The sequence below is a fragment of the Gallinula chloropus genome (genome assembly GCF_964237585.1).
Source record: "Gallinula chloropus genome assembly, chromosome: 6".
NCBI lineage: Eukaryota > Metazoa > Chordata > Aves > Gruiformes > Rallidae > Gallinula > Gallinula chloropus.
Genome location: NC_140091.1, coordinates 25,438,435 through 25,451,461, shown reverse-complemented (window position 1 = coordinate 25,451,461; position 13,027 = coordinate 25,438,435). Strand labels below are relative to the sequence as shown.

The 13,027-nt window shown below is 42.9% G+C and overlaps 1 protein-coding gene across 10 annotated transcripts in view; it reads right to left on the bottom strand.

The window, feature by feature from the left end:
- NTMT2 (N-terminal Xaa-Pro-Lys N-methyltransferase 2) overlaps positions 1–10,937 on the bottom strand; it is a 48,854-nt gene extending 37,917 nt beyond the window's left edge. For 8 of the 10 annotated variants that reach the window (XR_014617399.1, XR_014617400.1, XR_014617401.1 and 5 more), the window contains exons 1-2: positions 10,714–10,914; positions 3,338–3,513 (exon numbers count right to left, since the gene is read on the bottom strand). Coding sequence is in view for 2 of the 10 variants with exons in the window: in XM_084266529.1 (XP_084122655.1) it covers positions 3,338–3,513; positions 10,714–10,867 (330 nt within the window). In the remaining 8 variants the exon portion in view is untranslated. Of the gene's footprint in view, positions 1–3,337; positions 3,514–10,713 lie in introns of all 10 variants that reach the window. The other 2 variants (XR_014617398.1, XM_084266528.1) reach the window with 1 other exon arrangement.
- Between the last annotated feature and the right edge of the window lie 2,090 nt (positions 10,938–13,027).

The following is a 13,027-nucleotide window of genomic DNA, read 5'->3' as shown; positions in this document are numbered from 1 at the left end:
ATTTTCCCAAAAGCCTAATTGAGTTGAAAATCAGACTCCTTGTATAAAAAAATAGTCTAAGTGAAAATTTTAAGCCAGAACAGGCTTCAAAACTTACGACTGCCTGCTCCTGATTACCTGCTTTTCATTACTCAGAACCACTATCATTTAGAAGACATGCACACACAAAAACTCTAAATAAAGCTAAATAGGGCAATCACAAATTTCCTTAGGGATAAAAGAGCTGTGGATTATGAAGGGTGGGAAGGCAGTGTAGATATGTAGGATAAAACAGAAACCAGAGTTCTAGAAATAGATAAAAATCACAGTGGTTTTCTTCCTAAATTAAAAACAAATAAATAAATAAACCAGGTTTTCAACAACATCCCTTCCATTTCTCTTATTAAACAGGAGAAAAATCACTTTTGAGAGGCTTTTCATTCAACAAGAAACCAATCAGGTTTAAATGAGGGCAAGAAAGGGAGAAAGGGTTTAGGGCAGAAAGGGAGCTATAAAGTTAATATAATCTACATCTGTATTTTTTCACACACCTATAGCTCACAACTGTTCCTGAATTAATGGTTTCTTTGTTTTCTTTCCTTTTTCACACATCACCTCTGGATTAGGCACTTGAAAACACAGTGTCTATGTGGACATCAAGGCTTTAACTGGCATTAATACGTTGCCATAAATATACAGTGCTATAGCTCTGCTGATAACCCTTCAAGTATGACTGTAGCTAAGACAGCTGATTGCTTGTCTGTACAGGACTGTTGGCTCAAGTAATGTTGCTCTTGGTTTGAGTTCTGCCCACACACACATAAAACCTCTTAACTCGAGCACAGTGGCACTTTTAACTCAGTTTGACTTGCCTGGGAAGGAGACAGGCTAAAATATAAGTGAAGTCCTTAGTCCTTTCTGTAATTCCTTCCATGTGCCCAGGCAAGATAAATTCTCCAATGGTAAAGAAATCTGTAGCTCAGTTTACAGTGGTGCAAAGAATCATGCTAAGAAATGCCATACATGAAGGTATGCAACATCAGTCATGTAAGGGAAATGTCACAGTGTGGCATTTCCACACCAGCCAAACCAACTCAGGAGGGGTAATTTGAGTGGAACTGGGCAACTGTGTTTTAAGGAACACTAGTTTTGCCAGAAAATAAAAGTTTTGCAAGAACAAAACTCTCTGTGAAATTGATATTTCAAATCTAAAGAATAGTTATAGCCAAAAAACATGGGAAAGAATGTTGAAAATGTCAAGATACTTCTTTTTCACGACTTTCAAGGAAAAAAAAAGACCTGTCAACTTTTCTAAACAGCATTTTTCATTTTGGAACTGACTTCTATCTTGAAAACAAAGGGAAAAGTTTTTCAGAAGGTAAAACAACAAAAAAAAATTGAAATATGTTCAGTTGATCTGAAACTAGTTTTCCTGTCTTCTGATCAAGTTAAACTTATCTTTAAAAAATAAAGTATAGTCTACATTAGGGTGAAGCAACTAGCTTTCTTCTATCTTCATCTCCTTACTGGATAAAAAAAAAGATTCATAGAGCCATAAACTTGGGAAGACATAACTCAAATTAGCTTTACAATAAAGTCACTTACTACAGAAAGCCAGTAAATAACTGTTTCTGGTCAAGTAGGATTCAAATCACAGTAGTAAGAAAGAAAAATAAACCGTAAGTAACACAACCAATTGACTGTATCTCAACAGAGGACAGGCTTTAACAAACTAAATCAGGACTAGCAAAACCTGCAGATTCCTTTTATTTTCTTCTTGTTTGATCTTGGCCATTCAGAGTATCCTTTCTATCCCTGGCTAATAATAGGAGTAGGAACTCTGCTCTGGAGTATTTTGTATCTGTCATCACACCTGATGCATTGGGTATGATTTCTCTTTGGCATATGAAACTCTGCTACAGACTGTACTTCTTTCCTTTTCGGGTCTTGGAGATGAGAAAGCCTAACAGTGTGATATAAACCTGCCATTCCTGAAACTGAGTCTATATGATATCTAGGAAGCATGAAATCTTTCCCTTAGTACTTGGTTATGCACCACTTGAATTCTACAAATGTCCTTAAAACAAGACTTAAGAAAAATTTAAGTGATATGCCTTGAGCTGGGTATAGGCTTATAAATTGTGTTTCTTTTCCTGAAAACGCCATTTAACCACCAGGGTCAGCTGCTGAACTTCCTTTGTATTTTCTTATTTTGTGTTTGCAGGAAGCCTGACACAGGAAGGCTCTGAAATATTGTGAAGCCTTTTAGCATTAGCATTAATGCAAATGAGTTAAAACCAATCAACAAAACCTGTTCACTTGTGTTTTGCTCTCCCTCTATCAGGTACAGCAAACTTTGCCATCGGTTGCCCCTCACTGCTCCAGAGGATTTCTATCTGTCATTAAGCCACACTCATTTTCCACCCTAATCCATTTAAACTGTGCCCTTTTTTAATACACAACATCTAATTAACCTATTGAGCTTTTTTCCACAGTACATTGTTAAGACTAAAAACAGGTCACCTGGCTATCCCAAATTTGTATGCTTAAGCAGAAAATGAAAGATCTATGGTAGCATTATACAGAACTAGTCATTGTGTGAGCAAGAGAACTTAGAAAATTTGGTAAGCCATTGGGCCACACTTTTAAAGATTTCTAGATTCCTCAAGATACATTAGGCATCAGAAATCTAAGTGCCAGAGCAATACTGTTATTGTCGGTGCTTTAACATTCCACTGGGCAACAATATGCATCTCAGGTCAAAGCAGACCTTTGAAGATGTTTATGGACCTTAGAAATCTGCCTGCAAATGTGCCCAGTGACACTGGCATCTTCAAGGAAAAAATATGCTTCCTAATGGGTATCTTGTTCTATATACTCCTAATGTTGGGGGTGGGGTAGGGAAGAGAGGGCGAGGGCTGGGTTTTGTTGCAGCATTCTCAGAAATTATCTATAAATAGGCAAAACAGAAACTTGGCATTTAGTCTCGGCTACTTTCTCAAATGGACTGCAGGAATTTGCACAGACATATCTCCCACTGAAGCCAGCAAGGATTTTATCATGAAAGGTCCCAGTCCTGCACTAAGAATTAATCTCCCACTCAAACACAGCTGTAAGAACTCTTTGCACAATCCTCTTTGAAGCTTTGGTGGGTAAGAAAAGGATGCAAAACAGGTAAATAATAACAGGAAAAATTGTACTCATGATGATGCAAGACCTGGCAGAATACATTACTAGACCCAATGACCCGTGACTGCGTATCACATATGACATATGGTGCTGTTTACAGTAAAGCTGAGCACACAGCATGTCAGTTATGACGCATTTTTCTTGCAGAAGATGGGATTAAATGACTCACCCCAACAAATTTCCTGAGAAACTCCCTGGAGGATTCAATGTCTGTATTGGAGAGCTCAATGTAGTCTCCCATCATGCCCTCTTCTGTGGCTGGCACCTCCCGGTAGAAGTGTTTGGCCCTGGCGTAGAACTGCATCTCCCCATTGATAACTTGGCTTGTCAAAGCGTAAAGTTTCACTGCAATCAGATAAATCACTATTTTACTGTTAATGACAGAGATTTCTGGTTTAGTTTACTGCTCTGGAGGCATGATGGCCGTGATCTATCAACTTACGCTGAGCCTTCAAATCACCTAACCTCTGTTTCTAAAGCAAAGGTGGAAGTAGAAGTGTTAGGTTTAATCCTGCAAGACCTTGAAGGGACATAGCCCCACTTGGTCAAATTCAGTGCCTCCCAGGCTGAGACCATTTTTTTCACCATGCTATGTTTTCCCATCAGTGAACGTGCATGCCAAAGAGAGCAAGGGGTTTGACCTGCTCCCAGAAACGCTGTGGGTGGCATTTATTGCTATGCAGGGTCACCATTTCCGCTATCACAAACCTCTCTCTTCTGTGGACATCCATATAAGCTTTCTAGCCATCGACAGCTGCATGGACAGTGCACCAAGAGGAGTGTGGATGAATGAGGCACTTGCTCTGGTTTATTTTTAGTGATACTGTGCAGGTTGTGGCACAGCAAGTAAGCTGAACCAAAGAGTAGATGGAAGTCTCTGGCCTAAATGAGTACATGGGGGGGAGACAACCTAGAAGCGACAGTCCTAAATTTTAATCTGTCACAGAACAAGGAGCTAGATAATCAGTAGGTGATATACTGGAAAGTTCCTGTGTGCCAGAGGGTTGGATATTTCTTTTCATTGCTGGGCTATTTTGCTGGTTATATACAACTGTTTTATTACAACCCACGAGCTTTGCTGGGTAAATTACTATTTTGCCCTATTCCTAAAAAAAACTGAGGTCTGTCCTCCTCATTCTGTGTATTTCTATACTCCAGGTCCATCAGCATATCAAAAGTAGTTAGGTTTTGCAGCTCGAAAGTGTGAACTGACACAGGCCATAAACAGTTTGCTTGGAAACCAGCACCTCTTGCTATGTCATACACACGTACAGGTGCCCAGGCATTTCCCTGTGCGTACTACACACAACTATTCCCAGCCAGACCTTCCAACAAAAACACAACCAGAGGCCTGTCTGTGAAAGCTAAGCAGTAAGAGGGGATGGAGTCACACTGGGAACAAGTCTTTTCGAGCACCACTTTGCAGCATGAGACCAGCAGATTCCCAGTGTGCTCAAGGAATTGGACACCAGCGGGCAGCAAACATCTTTTGGGTTAACAGCAATGGAAAGGGAGAGCTCCCTGCTGGCTGGGTACACAGAAGGACAAGGGAGCAGTGCTTTGTCACTGCATCTTTAAACATCCACAGGAGCACTGCTGGCCGCTCTGGGAAGGTTCTGAACAGGCCACGTCTTGCTTACACTGTCTGGAGAACAGGAATTATGCCCTCCACGCAGAGGATGAGAGCTAGGATGGAGGCCCTGAATATAAGCCTGGAACGTATTTATTGAGGGCAAGCCAGCTCAGCAGGGAATGATAAGTGTATGCCTGCCCATCCTCAGCAGGAGAATGACATTTTGCAGGCAAATGAAGGGGGGACAAAGGAAGTCGGATGAGGAATAATTACCACCAAGGACCACTCGGAACAGAATAGTGCTATTGGGTTACACATAAGCAGCATACCCAGCATATCCTTCATCCAACAAAAGCAGCATTACCAGCCCCTCTTGTCATCACCTGCTTAAGTCAACTGCTGAACGGATACTATTAAAGCTTTAATCCATTACACATTTATGTTATGCCTGAGAAATTTATACCACAAGAAGCACTGAGCCCAGCAAGGGTCAAACCTGGGAGTTTTACACACTCCACTGATTATATTCACATACTCAGAAGAAACCATTTAGCTGAAGAAATTAATACAAAGCTGGCAGCAGTCAATCCCCAGCACAACTCGGACAGGGTGACTCCCAGAGCCTGGGAAAAAAAGAGTCCATCCGTGGTTGTGATTCTTCCAGAAAATGATCATCCTGGGAGTGGCACCATCTCGTTTTCTATCTGTTTTTTCTTCATTTCAGATGCCAGCCTGTCTGGTGAACAAAACTGAATCCCTGCACATTGGCTTTTCAAGGCCTTCAATGTAAGTCCAGTGATGATTTCTAGGGCTCACTTAATGGACCCATCAACGGACAGCGATTTATCCCCTTCTGCTAGACTGAAGAGAAAGGCATTTGCAGGCTGTCTGCACACTAGGACAGGGTGTTGCAGGCAGCTGAAGCATGAGCAACAAATAGTCTGAGTCCTTCTACTCAAAACATGAGCCTGACCCTAGGCAACACATGGGGACGATATGCTGTTCAGGATAGCAGATCTGTAGTGTGTGCTCTCAGATTTCTCACTGAGAACTGGTATCAGGCTCGCAGAATGCTCGCCAGGACTTGCATGCACACACCAGCTGTCTGTCGCTCCTCCTGGGCCAGCTGGGGCCCCAGAGCTCTGCCTTATGTGCTGGCATCTGAAACTAGCTCTGGGCTTAGCATCCACAGGGTCTGTGGCACTGTACCCAGTCTTCTCCTGCAGACCCACAGAGTCTCGCTTGTGTAGCATCCAATCTATAGAGGTGACTCCCACCTATTTCTTCCTTAGTGTTACTCCTCCCGCTCATGAATTTGCAACCCTGCCAAGTCGCCCAATCCACTGCCCAATTTTCCAGACACAGCCTCCCCTCTGACCTGCCTTGCAGCTGTGCCTGGCATGCAGGCTCCTCCAGCACGCCCAGAGGGACAGGATGGTTTGTCAACTTGCAGGAATCTATCCTAAAATAGAAGTGTGAGGAGGCACAAGTCCTTGGTGACAAGTGCTGCAGCTCTGCTCCAGCACATCTCCTCATCACCATAGGACCTGTCTAGCCAGAAACATCTCCCTTTTTCATGACCCATGTGGGTCTATTTCATGCATCAGGAAATTAAATGCTTATGTGGTCTGTTAGGGATACACAGCCTGATTTCAATGAACTTTGTAAAGCAGGGCATAGGAGGGATAGGATGATGGAGCCTGTAAGTATCTCCGATATTTGGAGGAAGCTGTCTTTCACAGGCAGGTGACTTGTAAAGTTTAAGGTTAGAAATGCATCTCTAGTAAAGCAAGAAAATTTTTTCATGGCATACTTGGTCTCTCAGATGAATCTGCTGGTGAGTTCCCAAAGTGGAGATGGTTAAAGTGAACCTACTGCAAAAGCTGGCTGAGAACAGGAACTGCCTCCCTAAAGGTCACTTCACAGTCATGAGACGTTAATAATTTTCAGTCACTGGAAATACAGTCTGGATGCAGAGTGGTGACCTACAGCTGAATGCCAACCCCTGAACAAGTCAGATAGTACCTACCAAAGCAATTTTGCCCTGCAGATTTCAAAACACGATCTCAATCTTCTCATGAATCAGTTCAAAATCCTGTTTCCCGGTGCATCTGATCTAAATCTCTAGAGAAACGGGACCACCTAGTATGTTAAGATTTCATGTAATCTCAACCTGCAGTAGAGTGTCGTAGAGTTCTTGGTTGCTTTACTCAGCTAAATTTCCCTGTCTGAAGTAAATGTTGCAAGTAATTTTTTTGAAGTTTTTATTTGTGAACATTATTTTGTGGCTCCAACTGCTTTCTGCAAGATATTGAACTAATTCCAGTTTGGCTGAGTATTTCCTTTTAAATGCAACATCTGCTTTATGCATCAGTTGAAAAATAGTTCTGTGGGTGCAGGGTGGATTTCACCTCTCTACCGTCGCCCAAGAACCATTTAAATTTTGTTTTATAGAGGATGAACATCAGCCCACTCCAAAAAAAAAAGATTTTCCTTAGAGACGTGTGCCTCACACAGAGGAGTATTTGTCTCTGTGATCTGATCATCTAAGTTTTCCACTGCAGATCTCACCCTGCTGGCACCGAGTCCCACAGCCCGTGTAAACACGTGCATAATTTCCAGCATCTAAATAGCTCCATTAAAGTCCACTGGGCTAAAGGACATTCACACACATTTAAGTACATTGTTGGATCAGGGCCTAAAGTTACTCATGTCTTTTATTTATAAATGTTACCCTGGTCTGTAAAAGTGACATGTTTCTCTTAACAGGCTGTGATACCAGATACGCTCAGCTCATAGGTAAACATGCCTAAGTGCTCCTCTACTGAACCTAGCAATGGAGCGGGGGGAGTGTGGAGTTAGCACAGCTTGAAGGAAACTTTCTACCTTGCCTACCCCAGGCTGCACTGCAAGTTTCAATGTGAGGCTTGATTTCAGTGTTATTATTCATGCTTAGGGTTAAGCACATGTTTAACTACCCTGCTAGGTCACAGTCATAGTGTTTTAATTGTTTAACACTGTGTAAATACCTGGATCTAGTCCTGAGGTTGGAGAAGTTCAGTTCATTTCTGCTCAGTTCCACTCTCAACTGAACTGGAAAATGTCATTCTGTGGAGATGTTCAGACCCACCACATACTGTCCTCTCCATCAGAGTGAGCACTAGCTCACAGGATAATCCAGGTTGGAAGGGACTTGAGGACGTCTCTAGCCAAAGCTTCTGCTCAAAGTAGGGACAGATATGTGGTCAGAGAAGGTTCAACAGGCCTTTATTCAGCTTGGTTTTGAAAGCATCCAGTGATGGAGAATTGTACAACTGCCCTGGACAACCTTTTCCAATGCCTGACCGTCCTCACAGGGAAAGAGCTTTTCCTTATAGCCTGTCTGAACTTCGCTTGTTTCTATTTATGGCCACAGTCTCTTGCCCTCCTGCCTCACATCACTGTGTAGAGCTCAGCTCCATCTTCTCCATGACCTTCTTGCAGGTATTAGCAGGCAGATCCTTCCAGCAGCTCTCTCTTCTGGCTGAACATGCCCTGTTCCCTTAGTCTTTCTTTGTAGAGGCACATGCTCCAGTTCACTCACCCCCTTGTAGGCCATCCAACTCACTCCATGTCATTTCCTGCACTGGGAGCTCAAGACCCCATCCATATGGTCTAATGACTGATGTGTAAAGGGGGAGAGTCACTTCCCCCGATCAACCAGCTGCGCTTTTGCTAATACAGCTCAGGACACTGTGGGGCACCTTTGCTGCCAGGTCACACTGCTGGTTCATGTGCAGCTGCTGCTGACCAAAGCCCTACCAGCAGGGCTTCTCCATGGCAGGCACTGCCCAGCCCACGGTCATGTTGCCAAAGGTTCTTCCTTTCCAGGTACAGGATTTGGCACCTGCCTTTGAATTTCAGTGAATTTGAATTTCACCAGGTTCCCACTGTCTCCTTCCTCCAGCTGATTTAGGTGCCTCTGGATGGCAGTCCTGACCTAGAATTTGTGGACAAGTCCTGACAGTGAACCAGACTCTAAACGTGATGCACAAGCAGTCCTTCACCTCCTCCAGATAGAAGACGTTAAACAGGATAGGTACCAGGACAGATCTTTATGGTACTGACCTCGAGATCTGACCACAACTTCCTGAGCCCTATCACCCAACTTTTTACCCACCCAGACTGTGACATTCTATCATACTAAGTTTCTTGGATGTGTATTCCCAGCACACAAGCTATCCCATGGTACCTTTCCTTACGCTTTCACTCTGTAACAGTAGCCATGGAGTAAAAGACATACTCATGTTCATATAAAGGATGGACTCACGGTACCTCTTCCATGGAATCAAACTAATTTGGGTATGCTGGCAATAAGCTTGAAAGCTCTTTAATGAAGTTTTAATGATTCAGGTAATGAAAAACCTGGCAGAGGGCATTTTTAGTCTGATAGGAATGTTTCACAAAGCTTGTTGGCTGGGAATGGAAATTCAATAAAATTCAGACACGAAATAAAATAGTTTTACAAGAGTGAAGCAATTTGGCCTGGAAACAGCTTAATGATGGACTGATGGATTCTCACTCACTTGTTGCCCTTAAACCAAGGTATTTTTGTCTTCATAAATGTATACTGTGACCCAGTTATAAGTTACAAGCATGATGCAGGAACTTTTATTTGAAATTCTAAGCTAGATGTTCATAATGGCACCCTCTAGTTTTAAAATGATCTATTAGTACTGAGACTATCAGTTACATTGTAGGGAATCCTCTAAGTTAATAATACGTTGTGTTTATTTTCAAAACAAAGGAAATAACATTTTCATGGTTCTTGAGATGACATCAACCTATGCTTAAGTTCCCTTCTTTTCTATATTTCATTCCTTTCCATTCTTCACAGCTACCTACCATTAGGGATAGAAGTATTTACCTTCCATGTTTCATTTTCAATAGCTGCAGATACTGCTGCATTCAAAAAGCCACATCAAAATATTAAGATCACATGGAAATACTTTTTCTCTTTAAAGCACTCCTGAATTTTACCATCTTGAGCAGAATTCTCACTGGGGTCTGTATAGTTTCATTCAATCAGGTAACATAATCCACTCACCTAAATGGATCATTCAATTAGGAAGAAGCCCTCAAGAATTCACTGTGAACAGTAGTTGCACAGGTTGCTCAAACACATCCTTTCCATCATAAATTTCTACAATTCTTACATTAAGTGGAGACTGAATAATTCTGCTTAAGAAGTGACAAGCTAATGTAATAAAGCTGCAACTCAAATCTATTTTTATCTATACTGCCCTGTGGAAATCTTTTTTCTTATCCAGGGTCAAATTTTCCTAAGAAATGAACATTCGCTTTCTGCATCTAAAAAAGACTATGTCTTGGCATCCTGTACTACAGGCTTTTACTGACATTTCGCTGTAAGCAAACATTTTGGAAGCATTTTCCTCCCAGACAAAACCCAGTAGGTTAGACAGCCTGCCGCACAGATCGGGATTACAAAGACTTGAAAAAAAATGTAAAATTATTACCTTTCAGGCACTTGTCCAAAACAATACATATGACAAGGCTAAGGACACACAGGATGACAACAAAACAGGTATCAGGCAACAGAAAGTCAGGCCTGTCAGGTCTGCTAGTTTTGTCCTTGTCCTTCCAACTAACAAACAGGTCAATGCATGTTTTACTTAAAAGGTGACAAAAAAACAGGAACCATCAGCAAGAAAACAAATTTTCTTTCATTCTTGTGATCTTTCCCTTTCCCCCCTTCCAACAATCTGGAGTATTTAGATAAAACAACAAGGTACCAGATCAGAGGAAGGTGAGAGAATACCAAATGGAGAGCACTGTACTCTCTTCTCCAGCTAAGCTTCTCAAAACCACTCTTGTTGTCATCAATGTGTCTGCACTCTACCATCTAACATGGCATGCCTTTCTGGAGCACGGTCAGACACACACACAGACGCTCCTGCCCACCTCCTACTCACCCAGAGGAAGCTTTTCCAGCAGATAAAGGTAACTCTGAAAGAAATCATTTCGGATGGCCGTATGCAAGATGAAGGACATGCTGTGCCGACACAGTTCTTCGTCTGTCTTGTGCCAGCGCGACTTGAAGGCCAAATGTGCTGCTTTATATGCCATGATCAAGACCTTTTTCTTGCAAAGGTGGACAGTTTCTGTGGCTGGTGCTCTTAGGAGGACCTGTCCTTCCAAAGAGGCAGAGGCAGCGTTGTTTAAATTGTGGCAATGTGCTGTCATTCTATATCGGGGTGTGTGTCTGGAGCACGGCAGGGGCGGAGGCGGGCACAAGGGAGTAAGAAATACTGGCTGTTGGCACTGGCTCAGAGTAATCTGTGGAGTGTCACCCTCTGAAACAAGCAGGTGCTGGAAAGTGATAAAAATTCAACCAGGAAATTGCTTAGCCAGGGTAAAAGTATATCCACTCCAAATAAGAGTGCCTTTAATTCAATTACACTTTTCCTAATCTATTCTGCCTTCCTATCAAAGGGACTCAGATATAACCCAGGAGCTTCCATCACTCTCTTTTATATCTCACAGGCTGATTTTGTTTCTCTGTCTCACCCTTGCTACTTCTTTTTCAGTCAGGGGCACCCAAGAGGAAGGCCAGAAGACAGAACATGGACATGCTTCTACACAAACTGTGTCTTAATAAACTCTGCTTATAGCAAGCAAAGAGAAAGCAACAGATTTGACTTCATGCTTTGCCACTGTGTGTGGCAGGGCAAGCCACTCTCCTTGCACCACAATCTGCCTGGGTTCACTCAATCTGTTTAAATGGTACAGACTACCTCAGCAGCAGAGGCTAGCTGGAAGAAATGACTGTCTAGGAACACAGGAATAGTAAAGCCAGGGAAATGGAAGAGTTTTTTTGCTTTAGCTAACAAAATACACAGAACAACAAAAGGAAATAAACTGCTCATCAACAATCTTAATCAAATATGTTGGCTGGAAAAGAGGAGATGGTTCAGGCCACTACTGTGGGCAAAATTCTACAAGACGGAGAGTAGGAGAGAAGTTGAAATGCTTCAGGGATGGAAAACATGAAGCTGTTGAAGGGGGCTGTATATCATAAGCATTTCCCATCCCAGAGGCGGATCTGGCCCTCACGGGACAAGAATTGACAGATACTGCTTCAAAATCTTGTTTGCCCCTTGATAGTTCAGACACTCAGTATGGTACAAACTTCAAGTCTCCTGAGTTGCAGCGGTACCCAGTAAGGGGATGGGGGCTTTGTACTGATTGCACTGACCATTGTGCCCATGAGGGTTTCCCCTTTTCAAGCTGTTCATCCCATCTGCTGCAGTGTAGGGACACTATAACACAGCAACACACGACCAGAAAGTTGGATGTTTTCAATACAAAAAGGCTTCTGTATGTCCTGAGCTGTACTGCAACTCCTGACAAACATCTAATGAAGCCTGAGAGCAGAACAAAGACCTAACTTCCACCAAGGAAAATCACCAGGAATTTGAGTACAGGTGATGCTTTGCAGCATTTAGCAATGCATCATTTAAAGCATTATTTTCCAACATGACTTGTTTCCTTGGGGGAGCCAATCTCTGTATCTCTGCTTTGATATTGCTTATTTAATGTAATTAGGGACAAAATCATCCTTCAGTATTGCTTCTTTTCTTGGTTCCACAACTGCCATCCTGTACTACTCATTCTCACCTAACTGCATTGGCATGCTGCTGCCCCTGCTGCTCCAGTCTACACAACAGTGTAAACGTGTTGATGAACAGATCAAGGAATAAATCTTATGCTGAAAAATACACTTACTTTTCTTTCAAGTGGGATCAGTTCCCCAATCCAGCCCACAGCTGACACAAGGGAATCTGTCATGTGCTACAATATGGGGGCTGGCACAGCCACCTGGGATGGTGGTGTGGAGGAGGCAGTCATACACCCACGATACAGTGGCCTTACCAACAATGCACATCTCCTCCCTGTACCCTGTCAGAGAGGTGTGCTGAAGAGGCTTCCATGACAGCCAAAGGTAATCTAAATACTGAAAGACGTTTCTATGCTCCCGCCCTTCCCTGCTCACACATACCTGCTGTTGGGGTCTCTGATGCACCATTTCAGCTCGCTACATCAGTTGGCTTTTTCTGTCTGCCCAGCACTGTGAAGCAGCTCAGCACAGAGCTTACAACTGCCAGAGAAGTGCAAGAAAGGAGGCAAAAACGTGCAGTTGAGGATAGGGTGAGGAGAGTGGAATCGTGGTTGTGGCTAAATCAGCTCTAGTGCTACTGCACCAAAGCCTGAGCCCTCCTCCTTGAG